At 44.1% G+C, this 23,831-nt stretch overlaps 1 protein-coding gene across 2 annotated transcripts in view; it reads right to left on the minus strand.

Annotated features, from left to right (window-relative positions):
- LOC121441646 (A-kinase anchor protein 17B-like) overlaps positions 1-22,455 on the minus strand; it is a 36,623-nt gene extending 14,168 nt beyond the window's left edge. For both annotated transcript variants that reach the window (XM_041642856.1, XM_041642855.1), the window contains exons 1-3: positions 22,201-22,455; positions 13,610-13,711; positions 480-1,248 (exon numbers count right to left, since the gene is read on the minus strand). In XM_041642856.1, coding sequence (XP_041498790.1) covers positions 480-1,232 — 753 coding nt within the window. In that variant the 5' untranslated portion in view covers positions 1,233-1,248; positions 13,610-13,711; positions 22,201-22,455. The remainder of the gene's footprint in view (positions 1-479; positions 1,249-13,609; positions 13,712-22,200) is intronic.
- Positions 22,456-23,831: the final 1,376 nt, after the last annotated feature.

Here is a 23,831-nt window from a genome sequence, read left to right on the forward strand (position 1 = left end):
CAATTCCAGACATCAATGAAGTGACATGCCTAGACACACAGGCTGGTTTTCAAAGCAAAGCACACAGACCTTCAGGAGTTTGATTCAATGGAATGAGGGAGAGAACCGCTCTCCTTGCGCTTTCAGACTTCAGGACTCCCTCTCACAGCAAATGGTCAAGTACAATACTCATATGCAACAGTTCTGAGGGAGGCACGACCAATCTTTTACTGCCCTCCCAAAGCTTGAGCAGAGACCCAGGTGATAAGAACCATCACTGTAAAACCCCAGCAGGTGAGCTACCTGCTTTCACAAGTTGGGTCTTCACATTAAGATTGGTTTTCTTCCTAAACAGACATGTATAAATGAGAGCATGCATCTGTGCAGCAATGATTGTTCAGACCCTAGTGGAATCTAAAGACATGTAACTTAGATGCTTCTTCCCAGCTCAGGCTCAGGATCACTTGAACAATGGAAACTGAGGTCTGGATCCTTCTTACCTTAATGTTGCATGCCAGAGCCTTGCCGTCGTCTCCTTTAAGCATGAGCTTCATGCCTCGAAGGGATTCCATGGCTTTTATAAAGTCAGTTGACTCCTGGTACTGGATAAAGGCCTCAAATGTTTGCAAGCCAAAGTTAAAACCCCCAAAGCTCCCACCTGTCATGACTTCTCTATAGGGGTCGAGCATGGGGATATCCACATTCTTGATCTTCCCAAAACTCTCAAAGACTACGCGAAGGATCTCTTCACAGGGCTTCTCTCCACTGGAGCCCTTAGGTGCGAACCACTTACAGGGCAAGCCTTCAAAATAGATGGAATCTGGACTCTTGGCATGCTCTTGTTCTTCAGCTCCCGCAGTCACCGAGGCCTCTTTCTCTTTGGGGAAGTGTTCCCACTCTCCCTGGGCATCTGTAGCCACTACTTTCAAGTCCGTTTTCAAACCATTTAGCTTGATGATCTTCCCATGTAACTTGGCTTTCAGGATCTGAACCAAACTTCGGGTTTCAGCCTCACCCTCAAATCGGATGAAGTCTTTTGTACTCTTGGAGAGTCGCACTGTGGTGAACTGGTCAGGGCAAATCAAACTTTTCAGTTGGTCAAGAACTTCCCAATTAGAGAAGGGCCTCACGGATTCTATACATTCTGGGAGCAATACGTTGATCATTAATTTTGCTATAGGCTTGAGGTAGAGGTGCTGAGCAGCACAGAGCTCTGTTGCCTCAGAGTTATCATAAACCACTGTGACTGTCATGGTGTCCTCACACCACCTTAGAGGACAAAAGAGAGAAATTTAATATAGATGGAGTGAAACAGATTTGGACTGTGAAACGGTGTTAGTATTCTTAGACTTATAGCCAACTGACAGAGGGAAATAGACTATGAGTAGAATTGAAATAGTATCTTATAGCCCTTGAATCTAATAAGCCATTACAGTAGGGCTGGAGGATGGAAGGTTAACCAAAACAGGCAATAAGCATGCCTATAGGGCAGCAACAAACAGGCTGAATTCGAGATGTAAAACATGATGCCAATCCAAGTATGGTGGCTCACAACTGCAACCCCAGTACTCAGCAAACAGAGGCACCACCTTGACCTAGATAATTCCAGATCAGCCTGAACTACAGAATGAGACCCTGTCTTAACTACCTACCCCCTTCCCCCAACAACGGCAACAACAAAAGCCATGATGTCTTTACGTTAGCATCAAATCCTGGAAATTCATAGGTAGCAATCTAACAAAAATATGCATAAGATCTTACAAAAGAAACTACAAATGTCGGATGAAAAAGAACTAAGAACTAAGAATGTCCAGTAAGCCAGTAAGAAGGCTCAATATGCCTGTTCTTTCCAACTAGATCTATAGGGCAATGGTGGCACACACTGGAGAGGCAGAGGCAGGCGGATAACTGTGAGTTCGAGGCCAGCCTGGTCTACAGAGTTAGTTCCACGGCCAGGCTCCAAAGCCACAGAGAAACCCTGTCTCAGAAAAACAAACAACAGCAACAACAACAAAACAACATGGGTGTCCAACTAGATCTGTATATTAAACATAATCCCAATAGAAAGCTCAACAAGTTATTTTCTAGATTAAATATGAATTCTAAGGCCAGCACATGGTAGTGTGCTAATCCTAGCACTTAGAGGCAAAGGCAGACAGATCTCTGTGAGTTCAATGACAGCCTGGCTCACACAAAGAGTTCTAGGCCAGCTAGAGCTGCATAACGAGACCCTACCTCAAAAATTTCAATAAATTTCTAAAGTTTATATGGAAGTACAAGAACCTAAAATAACTAACTCAGTATTGAAGAATAGTAGGGCAATGACCTACTATAACTTACTTCAAAAGTTATATAATGCCACAGCCATTAGGATAAAATGGCACTCAAACGAAAGATAAATATATTTAGGGAACAGGACAGAAAACTCAGAAATAAATTGACAAGGTCTATGGATATAGGAAGAACTAATCTTTTCAATGAATAGTGCTGGAACACCAGACATTCAAACACTGTAAGTATGTGCCAAAATGGGCTGGAAAGAGGGTTCAGATGTTAAGAGTACACACTGCTCTTGCAGAGGACCCAGGTTTGGTTTCCAGCACCCAGTTCAGTTGGCTACAAATGGCCTGTAACTCCAACTCCAGGGGATATGACACCCTCTCTGGCCTCCACAGGCAACTGGACTCCTGTATAGGTATCCCCATACATGTATATATATAATAACAAAAAATTTTAAATGGGCCAGCCGAACAGGTTTGGGGATGTAGCTGAGAGATAGAGCATTTTCCTACCATGTTTATGGCCCTAAGTTTGATCTCAACACCAACAGAAAAATAGACAAAATACCTTAACAGACATCTCTCCCAAAATTATACTGATGACAAAAAGAATTTTACAGAGTGACTCTCGTAGATTAATTTCAAAGTCTAGGTTATATTTTTCTAAATAGCATTAAAGGAAATTAATTTCTAAATTCTTTTAGTAGAGATCATTTCTGGGGTGCTGGGAAATTAACCCAGTTCCTTACATATGCTAGACTAGTACTCTACCACTGAACTACATCCCAGCCCCTGACTTCGATATTCAGAAATCAGTAACATGATTTAATCGAATCCAGAATGCTTTGGGAAGAAATGAATGACTATGAAGTAGAACCGAAGCTTCCCAAGAAGAGCTATTGACAAGGAATATTTTAAATTGTATTTTATTACTTTATGTGCAGCCAATCCTCTTCATTGGAATCATTTCTCCAGCTCTGCCAATCACTTTTTTTTATTTAAAATTTTTAAAATTTTACATATTAGCCCCAGTTCCCCCTCCCTCCCCTAATCCCATTTCCCACCTTTCCCTATCCCATCCCCCATCCACTCCTCAGAGGAAGTGAGGCCTCCCGGGGAGTCTGGTACACCAAGTTGAAGCAGGACTAAGCCTCTCCCCTCTGTATTAAGGCTAAGCAAAGTATCCTACCATAGGGAATAGGCTCCAAAAGTCAGCTCATGTACCCAGGGTATGTCCTGGTTCCACTGCCAGGGGTCCCTCAACAGATCAAGCCACATAACTGCCACCCACATTCAGAGGGCTTAGTTTGGTTCCATGCAGGATTCCCAGCTGTCAGCCCCAGAGTCCGTGAGCTCCCACTCCGATCACTTCTTTTCCTTTTTTTTGGTTTTTCGAGACAGGGTTTCTCTGTGGTTTTGGTTCCTGTCCTGGAACTAGCTCTGTAGACCAGGCTGGTCTCGAACTCACAGAGATCCGCGTGCCTCTGCCTCCCAAGTGCTGGGATTAAAGGCGTGCGCCACCACCGCCCGGCTGGCGATCATTTCTTATATGGCCTCTAAAACTCTCAGTTAAAACAATTTAATCAAGAGAAAGAGATAAATATCCAGTAGGAAAGGAGGAAGTCAAATCTCCCATTTACAGATAACACTACTTTACACATAGAAACGCCTAAAGACGCCTTTAATCCCAGCACTCGGGAGGCAGAGGCAGGCGGATCTCTGTGAGTTCGAGACCAGCCTGGTCTACAGAGCGAGTTCCAGGACAGGCTCCAAAGCCACAGAGAAACCCTGTCTCGAAAAACCAAAAAAAAAAAAAAAAAAAAAAAAAAAAAAGAAACGCCTAAAGATTCTACAAGACTCTACCAAAAATATGTTAGAACTGATATACAAGTTACAAAATACAAAATCGTATACAAAAGTTAGTACTGGGGGCTGGAGAGATGGCTCAGCAATTCAGCACACTGGCTGCTCTTGTAGAGGACCAGGAGTTTGGTTCTCAGCACTCGACATGGAAGCTCACAACCATCTGCAACTCCAGAAACAGGGGTTCCTGCGCATTTTCTGGTCTCCATAGACACCAGTCATGCACATGGTGCCCAGACAGACATGCATGCAAAACATTTGCACACATAAAATAAAAATAAATAAATAAATCTTTTTTCTTTAGAATTTTTGAGATAAGGGCTCACTATGTAGGTCAGACTGGCCTAGAACTCAGTATGCGGACCAGACTGGCCTTGAATTCCTTGACCTCAGCGAAATCCACCTGCCCCTGCCTCCTGAGTTCTGGGATTGAAGATGTGTAACAATCCATCTAGCTTACATTTCTATACAACGAAAAAGAAATCAAGAGGATGATGCCATTTGGAATGCCTGTAGAGATACCTAGAAATCCATTTGACCACAGAGGTTAAAGAACCCTACAACAAAATCTATAAAGCACTGATAAAAAGAAATTGAAACACACACACAGTGGGTGGGGACAGAAGACACGGGGGCAGACAACAGCAGCCTGGAATGATGCCTCATGATCCTGGGATGGAAGAATCCATACTGTGACATATACTATTCAATGTAATCTATCAATTCAATGCAACATCATTCAAAATACTAGAGACATCATCACAGAAACAAAAGAAAACACTCTTAAAAGAACTTACATGGACTGCAAAAAAGCCTGGACTGCCAAAGTAATTCCGAGCAAAAGCTAACACAACAAAGCTGGGGGCATAATAATATCTGACTTCAAAAGATGCCATGTGAAACTGCTGTGGCCAAAACATCACAGTGCTAGCATGAAATCAGACAGCTTGACCAACACGATGGAATAAAGAACCCAGAAATAACTAATTTCTTTAAAAGGCACCAAGAATATACATTTGGCGAAGTATCTCCAATAAATGATCCTTGGAGAACTACACACACACACATTGTATGATATATTAACATTACCTTATCTATTTTTTTTTTTGGTTTTTCGAGACAGGGTTTCTCTGTACCTTATCTATTATATATGAAACTAAACCACATACAAAACTCAACTTTAAATAGACCAAAGACTTACATGTAAGGCATGAAACTACTTGGAAAATCATAGGGGAAAGTACTTCCGGGTACTGGCTTAGGCAAAACAGCATGGAAGCTCCTCAAAACACCAGAAACAGAACCAGAACTAGAATGTGACCCAGAAGCCTCCTAACTGGGCATATGTCCAAAGGAAATGAAGTCAGTATGTAAAAAAAAAAATGCATCAATGCCCCCATGCTTACTGCAGTCTTATTCACAATAGTCAAGGTATGGAAGCAACTTGAGTGGATGGATAAAGAAAATGTAGTATTAGCAGCACAATGGAATATTACCAACCCCTAAAAAGAACGAAATCCTGTCATTTCCACAACATCCTAGAGCTAGGAAATATTTTGCTAACTAAGCCAGGAATGCAGTGGCAAATATTACAGTGCCTTACACAAGGAAGCTAAATACTTGGCTTTCATAGAAATTGAGAGGAGGATAGTAGTTAGTACAAGGTAAGAAGAATGGAGGAAAAGGGACTGGAGAGTCCGGTTAGTGTGCATACAGAACAGTTGGCTAGCCAAGGCAATTGCTACTCTCCGACAAAACAGGAGGGTAACTGGAGATCAGAAAAATAATTGTGTATTTCAAAATACCCAGTAGGTCAGGCTTTAAAAATTATCCACCCAAAGACACGATGCATGTTGAGGAGGTGGAGATATCATCAATACTCTGATGTGATCACTATGCATTGCATACATATACTGCAATGTCAATGTATGTCCCGTGAATATATATAATTAGTTTTGAGTATTAAAACTATGTGACAATTAAAATTTTTAACTTTTAAATGGCCCCCTTTCAAACTGTCACAACTCAGATTCTCAAATTCCAATTTTCCTGTGACAGCTATAACAAAAACAGCTGTTCCTATACCTTCTCCAGTTAGTTTAGATATATAGTTCTTTCGATACTAAAATAAAATGCACGTGGACATTTTATCTTAAACTACTTTCCAGAATGAGAGGGCTAATTTTCAATTGCAGTCAGATATTTGCATATATCATAGTTGCAGTGCTATAGCAACGCCTTGGGCAATTAGTGTAGCACCTGGCACACAGCTGCAAACAATCAAGTCCAGTGTGGCACCTGTTCCTTAAGGGACGGGGGAAAAAGAGAGGGAGAAAGAGGCAGAGACACACAAAGAGAAACAGAGGCAGAGAGACAGAAAGAGACACAGAAGAACACACACACAGAGAGAGATCAAAAAGCTGGGTTGCAGGGACAAGGGGAGGATCTTGGAGGAGTTAGGGGAGGGCAAACAAAATCAAAATATATTGCAGGGAAGAATTTTTAATTAAAAATAAGTAAGAATAAAGAGGGAGGGGAAGAGAACAAGGGGCAGATGGAATAAAAAAGAAGTAAGGGAGAAAGAAGGGAGAGAGGAATACTTGCTGGTAAGATGGAGTACCAGTGATAGCTTTTAGAGGAAAAAATGCTGCAGAATAACTCATGGGATTCTCATAAAAGCAATATAATAAACATAAAATAATGCAAAAAGGTAAGTATGCCAACAAACATACACATACAGAAAGCCTGAAAAGATATTCTGCCTAGGAAAGGGCCCCAAGAAATTAATACAATAAAGTCCCCTCCCATACCGATGCAGTCCTCTATTGTGCTGTTACTAGCATCTGACTCCATCACCGAAGGTTATATGAGTCATGAATGAAGCCCAGGAGATTAGGGTAGGATTCGAATCAAAAAAGGATCGCTCAGCAACTGTGGTGCTAGCTTATCATAGGTTTCAGAGGTCATTTTTTGAAAACTGCTTTATTGCTTTGGGCTAGGAATGTGGCACAGTGGGACAAAGCTTGCCTGGCCTGCAGGCAGCCCTGGGTTCCATCCCCAGTACCACGAACACATAAAGACTGCTTCATTGAGACATGATTGATCTGTAACAACCCATTTTTAACATAAACTGAACAAACGTCAACAGTGCACATTTTAATAAGTTTTGACACATGTATACACACCTGCAGAAAAACTATCACCATGATCAAGATAGTGGAAACAACCATTATTTTCACAATTTTTTTCTCGTGCCTTTTAGTAACCCTCCTTCTGTCTTTGGCAATCATTCATCTACCTGCAAAGCATTTAGTCCACAACCTATTTAATTTGTAAAATAACAAAAATAGATATTTCTTTTAAAATACTTTTATATTAAGACGCTAGCAGGTGCTTTTCTCTAAATCAGAGTACTTTCTCAGTTCTGAGGCCAATGTGCTAACCCTTATTTAATCAAATCTGTTAGAGAATCCTACTTGGTTCTTGAAAACTGGTCTAAAAATATTTTTAATTTTCTCCCCACATACTCTGTCTTTTTAATGATCTCTAGTTGTGTGTGTGTGTGTGTGTGTGTGTGTGTGTGTGTGTGTGTGTGTGTGGACAGGGTTTCTCTGTGCAGCCCTGGCTATCCTAGAACTCACCCTGTAGACTAGGCTGGCCTTGAACTCAGAGATCTGCCTGTGTTTGCCTCCTGAGTGCTGAGATCAAATGTCAGCAAGCGTCCATCTTAATGTTCTTTATTTTTAACCCTGTTTAAATCAAATACACATATCTAAGCATTATAAATACACACACATATATATGTACACAGAGAGTTGGTTATATATTAATCAAAAACAGATACCAAAACAAGTGGAATGTCTTTAATCAAGTTTTAGGCTACTTACAATACTTAAAACTTTATAATACTTAAAACTGACTCCAAAAGGAAAGTTTGCGTTCCAGTTTTCTGTTTAAAGAAGCTTGTGATTTTGAATATTATAGGATTAACCCACCACTTCCCAATTGCATTTAAGTCGGCTCAGTAAGATTAAATCCATGCTTGGTACTGTTAACTGGGGCAAGAAACTGTAGCTGGGGGAGAACTTACTACTGTTGCTAAGTCAATAACAATAAACTGCCTCCTAAGTTCTTATCTTTATGCCCATAGATGAATTCACTTCTCAGCCTTCAGCAGAGAAGCTTCTTATTGCAGTAGATGGGCATTACTGCAGAGACCTACAAGTAGTTGACATGCAGGGAAGAGAATGGTGTGCTCAGCTCTAAAGGGTATATCTGTATTATGCCCTCTTCTCCCACGACTCAGAGACCATCATAGAAAAGGAGTGGAGAGATTGTAAGAGCTAGACATCATGGCTATCTGCAATGAAATTATGTTCTGAACATGACAGCTCTATTGCATACATGAAGTCACAGCCACTGTGACAACACACACAAAATCTGCATAAGATCAAGCCAGACAAAAATCCCACTTTGGAGTGCAGAGGCAGGCAGTCAGTAAGCCATCGTTAGCTCCCTTAGCTGAGGAGCTAAAAGCAACTGAGAGCTGCTGGGAGATGGCGAGTCCATTTCCTTAAGGGGTGTGGCCCCTGAGAGGCTACGCATGCTCCAGTAGATGGTCCACGCACATACTGACAGCTCTAAGCAGACTCAGTTGGGAAGGAGTATTGGTGGGGGAAGGAATGGGGTGAATTTGATGATTTGTTTTTTTTAAGACATAAAAATGAAATTTAAAAACAAATTTTTTGAACAGAAAAGAAGCCTTACTTCAATTGACAGTAACAGTAGAATTAATGAACTCTTTCTCATCCGTTTCCTCAGTCGCTGTAGATACTCATAGACCAGTTACTCATAAGAGGTTTAACAGTCTAGTATAAACCACATCCTCACGCACACAATGTCATGATTAGCATCTCCATGAATTCTCAAAGGTTGAAATTTTTTTAAAAAAAATTAAACTATTCTCATGGTTCTAATGTGTTTTTCTGTTAGGATAAGATACGATGACCAGGTGGGAAGAGTTTGTTTGGGCCTCACTTCCACGTCATAGTCCATCACTGAGTTAAGTCGGGGCCGAAACTGTAGGAGAAACTCAAGCAGAAACCACGGAATAATGCTGCTCACTGGTTTGCTCATTGCTCACACCCAGCCAGGAGTTTTGTTTTTCTACAAAGCTCAGGACTACCTGCCTGGGGATTGGGATGGTGCACAGATGGCCGGGCCCTCCTACATTCATCAAGACAATGCCCCAAATACATGTCCACAGCCAGTCTGATCAAGCCAATTCCTTAATGGCTGTTCCGTCTTCCTGGGTGACTCTAGGTTGGGGTTGATTTGGCAATCATAATTACCCAGGACACTCTAGTCCTTATCAACTTGGCACATGAACACATCCCTGTTACATCATAACATTTTCTTTCTTGTCTCCAAGATCTCATGTTAATATCATAACAGAAAACACCGTAGAACTTTAAAAAATCCTCTAGTCTCTAAAGTTTTCAATGCTTTAAAAATTCAAGGTCACTTTTCAGTGGGCTCTTATAAAATCAAAAACAAGTTTGACAACTTATTCTGAAAAGGAAGAACCAGAGCATAGGAGCAATCATACTTAAGCAAGACCAAAATCCACAGCAGAGTTCAAAGTCTGACATCTGAAACTCACTTACGATCTCCTGAGCTTCAAAGGGCTTGGGTCAAAACCCTCTTAATCTCTGCTCTCTGTAGAACGCACACCTTGTCCGGTAGGCTTAGCCAGGTTCCACTTCACACTTTCTACTGCCCTTGGTAGCCTGTCCAGAACCCTGGAATCGTTAACATTCTGGGGTCTCCCCTGCATCTGCGGCTTAACCTTCACCAGCCGCCTCTCAGAGCCTTCCTGGAGTAACTCCAAACCTGCCAGAAGGCACCGAGCCTCAGCTGCTCGACAGGCCCCATTCATGCCTTCAAACCAGTACCATACAGGCGACTCTTGCACTCTGACAAGTTCAGCTGTCACCCTGCGATGCCAACTTGGATCCCCTGAATCACAGCTTTTGTGTTCTGACTGTGAGAAAATACTTGCCAGAAGACTGCACGTCAGTTACGCTGATCTCGTATTAATCATGACTGAGTCTCAACCCCAGCTGACTAGCGTCCATTGTCTCTGTGCAACAGGTTTCACCTTAGTGATGCCGGTCTCTTGTTAATCACAACTGATTCCTCAGCCTCAGCCGACCAGCAATCCCAGATTCTTTATCCAAAATATCACACAAATGGCCTCAATAGTCTTTGCCTCCTTCTGAAACCTCACAATGCAAGCCTCCATTGTCTAAACGTCTCTCGTGGCCTTATCTTCCGAGCTCCCACTAGACCAAGTCCATTAAGCTCTGAGCACTCAATGGTTTTTTGTTTTTTCAGTTTAAAGTGCCAAAATCCTCCGCAATCCTCCAACAAAATAGTCAAAAGGCATAAAAAAAGCCGTACGGTCAGGTCCGTAATAGCTGCAACACCACTCCTGGTGGCAACATATGGTCTAGCTTGTATTTCTCTTGCTGTCGTGAAACACTGACCAAAAACTAAAACCAACTTGTGGAGGAACGGCTCTCCTTCCAGCTTCCACTTCCAGGTCACGATCCATCATTGAGCAAAGTCGGGGCAGAAACTGTGAGCTAATTAAAATGTAGTGACTTCATTTATTAAAATAAAAACGTTCCAGCTGTGCAACAATGCTTACACCAGTATCTTTTTGTTGTTATTTGTTTGTCTGGGCTTTTTTCAAAAAATATTTATTTATTATGTATACAATATTCTGTCCATGTGTATGCCTGCAGGCCAGAAGAGGGCACCAGACCCCATTACAGATGGTTGTGAGCCACCATGTGGTTGCCGGGAATTGAACTCAGGACCTTTGGAAGAGCAGGCAATGCTCTTAACCACTGAGACATCTATCCAGCCCCCTGTTTTTGGCTTTTCAAGACAGGGTTTCTCTGTGTGTCCTTGGCTATCCTGGAACTCGCTCTGTAGACCAGGCTGGCCTCATAAATCACAGAGATGCGCCTGCCTCTGCCTCCTGAGTGCTGGCATTAAAGGCATGTGCCACCACCGCCCAGTTTTACCAGTATTATCTTGCATCCAGAGCTTTATTAGAATATTTCACACGCATGCTTCCAAAAACAGAACATTTCTGGGAGAGTCCCAGGAAACACGACTGCTTTCTCGACTCATCAAGCCATCTGATCCTCCACCATCTGCTCTTCCCTGCTTCTTTATAGTAGCAAAGCTGGCTAGGTAACAGCCGACTGTGAGTTTAGGGATGAGCGTACAAGACTAGAGATGCTCACAGCACAAGGCCAACTCCACAAATTCTGGAGTCAGCATCCAAAGCCCCTCCAGCACTTTCATTTCAGGACAGACTAGAGCAATTTATCTGATACTTCATTGGATATATACATATATACATATTATAATTATATATGTATAAATTATATATATAATTTCATGTATAAATATATATTTATATATAATTTTTAGTGAAATTGGCTTTGATTGAAAGCATTTGTGTCATAGGAAAAATATACGTCAAAAGCCACTCCTTGTTTTTTTTTTCCCCATTCTCCGTCATTTGCAGTCAGAATATCAGCAAGGCCATTTGAATAAAGGACATGCAAAAAGTAGCAGCAGGGAAAAAAAGGGACAATGTACACAACTCAAATTCTCTCTCAAAGTAGTTCTTTGTTCCCTTTATTCTTCAGGCATTTGAACCTTAAGGATGTCATTTTGAAAGCATCTAAGACATGCAAAATTCTACAAACGCATTATGGAAATCAGCAGGATACCCAACATTTATTTGGGTCAAGGCAGCCTAACTCCATCTCCACTCTTCTGGCAAATACAAAATCCCCAGAAAACCTTGATCAAATACAAATATCCCACAGCTCTTTAGTCAAGACGCTCCCATATCCAGACACATCATTAACCTAAACATCATTTCAAACACTGAGACTGACCATGTGCTCTGATCTTTGAACAATGTCAAGATCACATCATTAAACTGAGCAGCACTCAGTACTGGAATCATAGCAAATTTATGTCCTTCTGTGGAATTCCCAGACTCTGGTGGCTTCAAAGAACTCATATAAGACAATGGGACTTTCTGGGAAAAAAAGAAGGGGATTTTTGAGACCTGTAGCATTCAGGAATGACAGATTTGCAACAGTGAAATTCTAAGAATTGTTTCTCTTCTACCACGACTCACATCCAGCTACAAGGCAGAGTTTATTGTGGGGAATTAGAATCTTTTTTTTTTTTTTTTTTGGATTTTCGAGACAGGGTTTCTCCGTAGCTTTTTTTTTGGTTCCTGCCCTGGAACTAGCTCTGTAGACCAGGCTGGCCTCAAACTCACAGAGATCCACCTGCCTCTGCCTCCCGAGTGCTGGGATTAAAGGCGTGCGCCACCACCGCCCAGCACTAGAATCTTTGAACAAAGAAAACGGGCCAGGCATGGTGGTACAGGCCTTGTCATCTCAGTGATCTGGAGGTAGACACAGAAGGATCTCTAGTTCAAGACCAGCCTAGGATATATAAGATTCTGTCTCAGAACAAAAACCCAAACCAAAGGAGGGGATGTGAAGGAGAAGGGAGGGAACCCAGAAAAGGAGAAAATCAGACTCGTTAATTTGTTTCAGTGCAAATTAATTTCCTGATGTGCAAAGCCGTGGGCCCCATTCCCAGCATCACATATACCAGGCATCATGGCCATAAACCTGTAATCCGCACTCGGGAGATAGAGACAGGAGGGTCCAGAAGTTCAAGGACCTCCTTGAATATGTAGGGACTCTGAGGTCATTTGAGGCCAGCCTGGGATACACGACACCGTGTCTCAAAAACCAACCAACAAATATGTAAATAAATAAGCAAGCAAAGAAAACATAAATTCTGTATTTACATGATCCTGTGTCCTGCTGTGTTATGAGTGAGCCCACGATAGCAAAGGAGGAAGCTAGTTAAAAACTATATGCACAAGGCAGCTAGCAGACCTGTCTGACAAGTCCTTTCGTCCTTTCCCCTTCTTTATTGGGAAACACCTTTTCCCAAACGCCTCCAGCCAAGCAAGCTGCTTTTCACCTGCACCTGGATTAATTTACCACGACGCTGCCTGAAGACTTACTGCTTTCTCTTATTCACACGGAAAAAAAAAAAAAAAGGAGGCCAGAGGGGACTGAAAGAAATGTGGCTAAGTATCTGCCTGGCTCCTGCTTCACTCCTTGAATAATCTGAGTATTATTTGTGGGAAATGCTTATCACGACACTGCCAGTGTTTTGCAGCTTCGAGCGTCAGTCTGAAATTACCAGCAAAATTCCTGCCTATCAGTCGCCACCTAGGGGGCGAAAGCAACCTTTACACCAGAGTGTACTCGGGTTTCTGAGCGCATGGCTCCCAACCTTTCTAAAACCCCAAGGTGAAATTCTTTGAATCCAAGTCCCATGAAATAGGATATATTACCCAATACCTTCTGTGGGAAATGTGTCAAAGAAGGGAATATCACAAAGGCCACGCTTCATGGGAACTCTTCATGACGAGCACCGTGCTGTGGCATCCTAAGGCGGGGACACTGTCAGAGAGAAACAGGTACAAAGTCAAAAGTGAATAAAGTAATTCACAAATTTAAGTAACCCAACTGTTTATCATGCTCACCACGGACAGCTTGTGAGGTTTATGCTGTTGCCCCCACACACTGCCACTCTCTGAGCTTTGCGCCCGCTTGACTAACAATTCCAGAGATTGCTATGCAAACATTACATACAGAGAGATTCTATATGGGGTGACTAGGGCTTTAGTTAGTGCCCCGCTTAGCTTTGACTGCCTACTTGTTATAATCTACAGTCGCCTGAGAGGAAACCCTCAGTTGAGGAGTTTCCTAGATCAGAATGACCTATGGGGTATGTCTGTGGGGGCTTGTTTTGCTTAGTAATGAAGGTAGGAGGGTCCAGCCCACTGCAGGCAACACCACCCCTAGGCAATGGGTCTTGGGTTCTGGAAGAAAGCTAGCTGAGCATGGGCTTGTGAGTGAGCTAGCAAGCTATCCTCCTCCATGGTCTCTGCTTCCGATTCCGGTCTGGGGATCCTACCTTAACTTCTCTCAAGAATAGATTGGGACTCGGCAGGAAGCCAAATAAGCCCCTTCCTCCCCAAAATTGCTTTCTGTCATAGTGTCTTATCACAGTCACAGAATGAAACCAGAACAGTTAGCTCTCCCTTCCCATTTAGGGATCTATGTTTTTCTTTTCCCCTGAGAGAGTTTCCCGATGTAGCCCTGGTTAGCCTGGAATTAACTGTGCAGCCCAGGCCGGCTTTGAGCTCACCATCTTCCTGCCTTGCCCTCTTACTATTAGAATTACAGGCCGGAGTCATCATGCCTGGCTCCTTTTTTTAAATTCCCCTGAAAGAGCATTACTCTAGACTATTATTATAAGAATGAACACTTAGCATAAAAAGCTCTGTACAAAGCTTTTTTAAATTGTTTCTTCAAAATACACTATGACAAAGGTCAGGAATAATCGTACACAACTACATCACCTATTGTCAAATTGCTCTCCTGGAACATCAAGCCAAAGAATCAGGCCATCAGCAGAATCACTGAGCCTGATTCCTTTCCAGCCCTGCTCACACTGGATCATTATCATTTTAGGTATGAGGCCTAGGCTAGTATATTTTGGCACCCCGAAGCACCTTTAATTTGCATTTAATTTTATGTGGGCTGAAGCTCTGCCAACCTGAGATTCATATTCAACTGCCTATTCATTGTCTCCAGTGGAATTTTTCCTTGGTATCTCAGCCAAACAAGTGCACCCGAACTCTTAATTCCCAGCCCCAAACCTGCCCTCCACTTCCCACTAGCTCCCTCCCACCCAGTAATTAGCACTTTCCTGAGTATAGGCACCTCCACCCAGAGGATCGGGCTGAAAACCCGGGAGTTACCCTCCCTTCCTCTCCACTTCAATCCCTTCACCACCAACACATGTTCCAAACCCATTTCCCCATTGCTGCTACCTCCTAGGTCTAATGCCTCGTTGCCCTAACCCAAATCATGTTGGCAACTTCCTAACTAGCCTTTCTGCTTCCATCCCTAGATAAGAGCCGACATGATTTAAAATCAAAACTTTTGCATAATTTTGGAGACAGGCATGCCCTCTGTAGCCCAGACTGGCCTAAAGTTCAAAATGTAACCCAGGCTGACCTCACAGCAATCCTCCTGCTCACAGTAATGTGTCTTGTGTGTGTGCCACCATGCCTGACTTTAAACACCCTAAGCCAAACCATGTCAGACATCTGCTCGAAACCCTCCAGTGGCTTTAAAGGAAATCTCAATTTCTCGCCTTTGAAATATGGCCTCAGCCTCCTTCCTTCTACTCATTTCACCTCCTTGTCCCCTCCCGAATTCTCCATCTTAGTTCTATTGGCATCTTTACTGGACACAAATTCATTAGCTATAACACTTAAGGCTTTCGCACTGTGTCTCTTCTATGGAACATGTTTGCCCCAACCGAGATCTGTTCATGCCCGATTCCTTTTTGGGGGGAGAAGGATTTGACTCAAAAGTCTAGTCTCCTCAGAGATGCTATCCCTGGACAACCAAAAGAGCACTGATCTCACAACATCAGTGCTACCCGATCATAATGTGTTTGGGTTTGCATCTCCTTTCCTTCCTTCCCTCAACTGTAAGTTTCGTGAGAGCAAGAATCACATGTCTGCTTCCCTAATATCACCTCAGAGCCTGGGACAATTAGAAGAGAGGAGAAACTCAATAAGGCTAAAGCTGAGTTAAACAGAAACTTTGCCCGACAGCTCCTTTTCAAAGGTATTACTTCTGTATTTAGAATGCGGATACCAGTATCTCAAAGCCAAGGGTGCAATGGTAATGCAGGCTAGCATGCCCTTTTAGACTAGAGCTGTTAACACTAATGGACACTGAGAGTAACTGAGGTGTACCTACCAATCACCTACTCAGACACATTGGGAGCTGTAGTGATGAGTCGTATTGAGTTCACTCTCAAAGACCTGAGTCTAAAAAGAGAGAGAGATTAGGACAGATGACTGGAATCTGATGCACAAAATGCCAGAAGAGGACTAGAACACTTCGTGCCACAGAACAGCAAGGATACTATTAACATTTGTTCATAAGAAATGAATGTCAATCTCAAGGTCCAAATTAGGAGCAGAAGGAGAGAGAGCACAAGCAAGGAACTCAGGACCACACACTGAGACAATGGGGATGTTCTATCGGGAACTCACCAAGGCCAGCTGGCCTGGGTCTGAAAAAGCCTAGGATAAAACCGGACTCGCTGAACATAGCGGACAATGAGGACTGAGTAGTCAAGAACAATGGCAATGGGTTTTTGATCCTACTGCACGCACTGGCTTTGTGGGAGCCTAGGCAGTTTGGATGCTCACCTTACTAGACCTGGATGGAGGTGAGTGGTCCTTGGACTTCCCACAGGGCAGGGAACCCTGATAGCTCTTTGGGCTGACGAGGGAGGGGGACTTGATTGGGGGAGGGGGAGGGAAATGGGAGGCAGTGGCGGGGAAGAGACAGAAATCTTTAATAAATAAATAAAGTTTTTAAAAAAAGAAATGAATGTCAGACTCTAGAATGTGCTTTGTAGGTTTTAAATGTGCCACAATTGCTCCCTTCAAGAGGAATGATATGTGCATGAGAACAATTTTAGATTGCCAGTGGTGGTGGCGCACACCTTTAATCCCAGCACGCAGGAGGCAGATGCAGGTGGATCACTGTAAGTTCAAGGCCAGCGTGGTCTACAAGAGCTAGTTCCAGGACAGTTAGGACTGCTACACAAAAAAAACCCTGTCTCGAGAAACCAAAAAAAAAAAAAAAAAAAAAACAAACAAACAAACAAACAAAAAGTAATAGGTGCACCACTATGCATGGCTCTTAAAAAACATTTTTTTAAAAATCTAATAATTTTTTTAAAAAAAGAACAATTTTAGTTGTCATAACAATTGTCCCAGGAAGGTGCATCTTCACTATTTGGTAAGCAGAGGGGCCACTAATGCTAAATGCCCTGCAGTTCCTGGGCAGACTGGCATAATGTTGTCTAGTGCCAACACAAAATGGCTTATCCCTTTCTAGAACATAGAGTACTTTCAGGGCTGGCAAAATAGTTGAGTGGGTAAAGTATACAAGCAGCGACCACACAAGTGTGAGGATGTGCGTTCAGATGCCCATAATTCCTGCATATCTGGACAAGTACCATGTGTCTGTAACCCCGATGTTGCTCTGGTAAGATGGGAGATAGAGGCAAGAGACTCCTCAGAAGCTCAAGGAGCAGCTAGGCTGACAAAGGAAATAGGAAACAGCATGAGACTCTGTCTTAAAAACAAGGTAGAAATTAAGGACTGATATCCAAGGTTGCCTTTTGGCGGCCACGCATGTCGCAGCATGCATGTACTCTCCTCTCACCCATGAACAAACACATACATCCTACAAATATCTACACAGAAGATTTAAATCTTTCAGAGATCGAGATGAATAAATTTAGCATGCTATTCTTTCAAACACTTCTTGATTTTTGAGGTAATAATATAACTACATCGTTCCCCCTTCCCTTTCCTCCCTCCAAACTAGCATGCTATTTTTAATTGTTTTTCTTCTGTTTTTACCCTGAACTGTTTTTTTTTTATATATAACATTTTGACCCAGATCCTATATTCATTCAGTATGCAATAGAAAGAAAACCGGAGTCTAAGAAAAGAATAGAAAATAAAGATTCAGCGGAAAGTATCATAATATAACCGGGCCTGAGGAAAAGAAGCTGCCCACGGATGATGCTCAGTTTCTATCAACGATGCCTGCATCATCCCTGCATGCTACGATTATGTTCACTTCACATAGACAGTGCTGTGGGAGGTCGGCTGACAATTTCCTGATTACATGGTAAGGCAAGAAGATAATCTTCAATCGGAATCTTTCTAGGTGGGGCTTCTTTCCCTTGGGCAGAAGTCCAGGGACTACAGGGCTACCAGAAATGAAATGCAGAGACAGGACAGGACATCACTCAGCTCCCCCCAGCTACAGGAGTCCAATCTGGAAAGCTCTGACTTTTCTGGGTGAAACAACCCAGACCTTCTAGAATTTCAAGATAAGCTAAAGATCTTGATTTCTACTGAGATCTGCAGCTTTTCAATGTGGGCCATCCCCAGATTTAATTGTTTTTTCAAGCAGTATAGGCTATTGAGCATGGTGGCTCACATGCACCCTTAATCCCAGCACTTAGAAGGCAGAGGCAGGTGGATATCCGTGAGTTCAAGTCCAGCCTGGACTACAAGTTAATGCCCTGTATCAAAAATGAAACAAAACAAAAATCAAGTAGTATAGATTAGAGCCTATACATTAAGGCAAGAATCTGCTCAACTGTATACATTTGGTACTCCCTAAGAATTTAGGAATAACAAAGACAATTATTAAATATACTCACACCTGAACAAGACTCTCAAAAAAAAGGAGAGAGAAATAGGTTCAGGGACCCAGGTAGGTCACACCAGATAACTGGGACTACTTTTGTCACAGTCTTCCTTGTTCAAACAGTCTCAACATGCCAGGCTGAGGAGAGATGGCTCAGTGAGTGGGCAAAACATTTATCGTGCAAGAGTGGAGGGCCTGTGTTCAGATCTCCAGAACCTACTAAAGATAGGCGTGGCCGACATGTCGGTAGTGCCAGTGTCCCTGTAGTGAGCCAATCCCTGGAAGCTCCCAGGATAGCTAGCCTGCCATGCCCAGGTCTGAACAACAAAAAACACTCTAAAACAAAGCAGACGTAAGGGAGGGTAACTGGGGCTGCCTTCTGAGCTTTACACTTTTTCTGTGACGTGCACACATGCTCACACACAACATAAAGAATTTCTCAGCATCCTCGATTTATTACTGTATCAAATCGCAAACTCCCCTCAAGACACTAAAAACAAGACCCTCCCCACCTCAGCACCCCTAGCCTGCATCCTACCCCTAGGTGCACTGGCCCATTTTAGATGAGCCAGTCTTCCTTGAGGTCTTTAAAAGATGCAGAGCTTCTCACCAGTTATCCCCTCCCAATACAAATTTTCCCCAGCCTTCAAAGTCCTCTTCACAAAACTATGATAGAAAAAAAAAAAACAAAAACAAAAACAAAACAGCAGCCAAAACTACCTTCAAAAGCAAGTAGTCCTGGTTTTAAATCCCACCTCTGGCGCCAAAAAGCTAGGCGGTTTTCTTGGGTTTGTTACCTAAATTCTGTGAACTGTAGAAGATCCCTGTGGAGTATCCCTTATCCAGAATGGTGGCGATCGCAAGGATCTATATATAAGGAGACATCTTGAGGGTGGACACACAGAGCTCATTTATGCTTACCGTGCAGGTTTGCTGTGTAGCCTCCAGGTCATTTTATTTACTGAAGCTTTGCTTTACAGCCGCCCTATCATATGACAGCATACGTGGACTTTTCCACTTGTGGCATCATGACAATATGCAAAAAGTTACAGATTTTGGAACGTTTGAAATTTCCGAGTTTTGGATTCAAGTTACTCAAATCCCTAATAGTGACTAGCGCTTACCTTACAAGGATTTTCCTTCTTTTTATCTTTTACATGTGTATAAGGCAGGCTGTCATGTGCCTCAGGGTAGCCTCCAACTCTCTATCTAGCTAAGGATGACCTTAATTCTTCTGTTTCCACCTTCTGAGTGCTAGAATAATAAGCTGCCATGCCCACTCTTTCCTCATATACACACATACGTACACACACGCATGCGTATATATGAGTTTTGAAGAATCACACGAAATGATGCAAATCAGGTACTTAACCCCAAGCACTCGATTAATATGAGCCTTATTATTATTACAGCGACTCAATAAGTCACTGGCTTTCTTTCTTTATATTCCCCAGTTCTTACACTGCCTCTTCTGAAAAATAAGCCCCTGGATTTCACACAGTCCATGATGGCTCCCACTGGGGCCCAGGTATTAGGCTGCCTCCATCTGCAAGTGAGCTTCAAAGCTTCTTGAAAGGCCATGAGTATGCTGGAAGCCACAACAAAAAACTTCTGTCGACCTGAATGGACAGTGAATCAGAATTCTTAGACTACTACCTCGGAAAAAAGTCAGCAAAGACTCTTCTCTCCGCTGCTGACAGTTCACGGCTTCGGGGGGGAAGAAGTGTCGTTTTCTTTACAGGCCTACCCTGCTCCAGTGGATGATTCCCCACCATGAATATACAGGCAACACTGTATGGGGTGTTTGTTTAAAGGACTTGATATTGGGAAGATCTGAGAAGAATTAGGGGAAGAACAGGGGTAAATAAGATTAAAACACTTTGCGTGTATGTATGAAATTCCCAAAGGATTAACAAAAATGTTGTTTATTTTAAAGAATTCTATAATTATACTTAAAGTAAGATTGTTTTTCCATCCTGAAAAACAAAAGTTCCTTTTTTTCTGGCAAAAGCAGGGGTACTTACTGGGAAAACAAATGCATAGCTAGTCTTAGCAGCACAGTGCTTCAATCTCTCTCTCTCTCTCTCTCTCTCTCTCTCTCTCTCTCTCTCTCTCTCTCTCTCTCTCTCTCTCTCTCTCTCCCCCAACACCACCATTTTGTATTGCCTGATCTTCAAATCCACATTTCCTAAGCTCCAAGCCTCGCCATTTTTCTAATACTGGAGATGACACACGAAGCCAGTAAAAGGCTACACTTTACCTGAATGTGTGATAGCAAAAACTAGACAAAAGGGGCACACTCCAGGTGTGATCCTGGGGTCCACCTACTGCAGAAGAGGGTCTCTGCATGCCCTATCCTCTACCTTATGATTCCTCGTCAAGTCAGCCCCAAGCATCCTCTCCTGCGGGTAGCAGCTGGCATTCCCTGGGCACCGGTGCCTGGAGGCTTATTCCACTGTTCTGTGTGCTGCACAAGAACTGAAGTAAGAAATACTTTCATGTGAGTTACCGGATGCTTCAAGTTACTCCATCCTTTTGAGAGGACACATTCCACACACAGGAATACAAAAAACAGAGCACAGAAAAATGTGGCTACTAGTATCTCACATGCTTAAAATTTCTTCTTTTAAAAGTACCGAATCTGAGAGACCACAACTACATTTTCGCAAATGAAAAAGTCATCCCTACCAATTATACTGCACAACCTTACATTCTTTCAACAGTATGAGGTTTCAAAATCAGGGCTGAGGCAGGAGGAACCCCGGGCAAAATGGGTACCATCTTTGAGACCCTGTGGCAAATAATAAGGCCCCGGTGGCCCCCATGCTGGATTCCAGGGTTCCAATCAACACAAGTCACCCCTTAGAGTTAGTGACATTCAAAAAGTACTCAGGGAGTAATTGGCTTCAACTAAAATCTCAACAAGCAGCTGATAAACGTAAAGAAGGCACCAGTCCCAGTGACCAACACGCTCAGGCATACCAGTACCCACAGTATGAGTGACCCCTGACCCTCCTGCCCTTCGACCCAAGCTCAAGACTGCACTCCAAAGGCTTTTGAGGGTGACCCTGCTTTCTTGATCAAATTAGAAGTAGTTTAATTCCACCCACACTAGGAACCTCAAGCTTAGATTCAAGTCCCCGAAGTCAAGGTCCTAGTCGTCAACAGAGGGCAGAGGCAACGGACCCTTGCTAGTGGTTAACTAAATGATGAATGTCAGGGGAACAGGTTGAGGAACCGGAGCACTTGGCTCAGGCGTCCATTAAGGGAGGACATCCTTTGGCTTTCCTTAAGCAATCTAGTGCACCCTATGGGAAAGCTTCCAGTGACCTCGGCTGCAGCAACGGCCACAGCGCCCCCTAGTGCGACACCGAGCCCCAAGAGAGCAGCTTGACGAATCCAAGGGGGAAAGCCTAGGGGTGTCCCTAGAAAACCAGACTCCAGCTAGCGCTGGCCTGGCTACCCGGTCCTCTCAGAAGCCCCTCCCCAGTGCTCATTCAGAGTCCCGCGCGGAGCCAGCCCGCCAGGCACCCACGACTCTTGTAGGCCAGGGCGGCCGGCCAACCGGGACGCAGAAGGACGCGGCCGCCTAGTCGGTAAGCAGAACTGGGGGCATTTACCGGGCGCCTGGGCAGCCGCTCTACCTCCACGCTTGGCTCCGCTGGGATAGCGGAGCCGCCACAGCTCCTGTCGCCGCCTCCCTCCAGCCGCCGCAGTGTCAACCATCAACGCTCCTGGTCGCTCTCTGGGACTGCTGCGGACGAGGCCAGCTGTTGAATGGCTCAGGGCGGGACACCAAGGCGTCCTCGCCGCATCCGAGCAGGCGAAGCAAGTGCGCGTGCCCGTGCCAACGCCCCGCTGCAAGCCCCGGGAGCTTCCTGGTGGATGCTTCCTGGATCCTAGCGGGGGGCTGCCGGGATGCGGGCTCACAAGCCTGCAAGCTCGCTCCCCTCGGTGGGCTCTTGTGCTGAACCTCTCCTCGTGAGCTCCGCCCCCTTCGCTGCCATCCCTCAACTTGCCGGCAGAACCAATAGCAACCACAGACTAGATCCGCCCCTTGGATTTCCCCAGGGCCAATCGCCTTCTCCTAAGCAAACATTCTAGTAACCCCGCCCCTCCGGGGCAGCAAAGCTGGGACCAAAGTTAATACCTTTGCGAGGGTCTGACCAGCCCAAAGTTTTGTCCAGGTTTACTCACCTCCCTCCATGACGGGATTTAGAGACTGTAACCACCACCACCTCAGATCCCTGGCACAGTTGTAAAAGCTGGGATGTGGCAAGGTGAACCCGTGAGCCCTTCGCCAGGGAAAGCCAGGGAAATAGGCATAGGGCAGGAGGTGGAGATAGGTGGCTTCCCGGACCTTGCTGGCCAGCCAGTGTAGCCAATTGGTGACTTTCAGGTTCAGCCAGAGACCTTGGCTCACAAAATAAGGTGCAAAGCAATGAGGAAGACACCAACACTGACCTCTGGCCTCCACACACTTGCACACGTACACACAATGAGAGAGAGAGAGAGAGAGAGAGAGAGAGAGAGAGAGAGAGAGAGAGAGAGAGAGAGAGAGAGAGAGAGGAGAGGGAGGGGAGGGAGGGAGGGAGGGAGGGGAGGGAGGGAGGGAGGGAGGGAGGGAGGGAGGGAGGGCTGAAGAGAGTGTTACCCAACATCATAACCGAGAATCAGCCACTCACTTGACCAGATCGTCCCCATCCAAGTCAGCAAGGACCTGAAAGAACACATACTGGTTGTGTGTTTATCTTCCTCTTGTTGCCCACTGTCCTAGTACAGGAGTTCAGCCCTTATACGCTGGGAAACTTTTCAAGGACCAGTCACCAAGACTCGGTCTGTGGCTCTGTGATGGCCAGTTGGGTCTCTGGCCTTCTGGCTTAAGGACAAACAATGGCGGCCTTGCCTGTCCTTCTCCACGGTGATCTAACAATTTGAAGACTGCTCTCCTGGCCCACAATTCCAGGCTCTGTTGCTCAAAGGCACAAATTAAGGGTCTTCTCTGAACATAAGCCAATTGCTGTAAATCTTTGGAAAGTAGACACCAAGAGCTGATGTGCCCTCCCTCCTTAGCTCCATACCCAGAGAAGGCCAGGGTGGTCACAACCCTTGCCTAGAGGGCCTTTCTTCGAGTTCTCCAAGTTGACATTCACTTTCGCGAGTGACAAGTCACAAAGCTGACACTTAGTAGATTTCCTGTCAGCTCCTTCCCTAGGGGAGGTTCTCGCTGCCGCAGCTGTTACCGGACAGT

The sequence above is a fragment of the Microtus oregoni genome, unplaced genomic scaffold, assembly GCF_018167655.1.
Source record: "Microtus oregoni isolate MIOR12 unplaced genomic scaffold, Mior012 000080F_ref0000499, whole genome shotgun sequence".
Lineage (NCBI taxonomy): Eukaryota > Metazoa > Chordata > Mammalia > Rodentia > Cricetidae > Microtus > Microtus oregoni.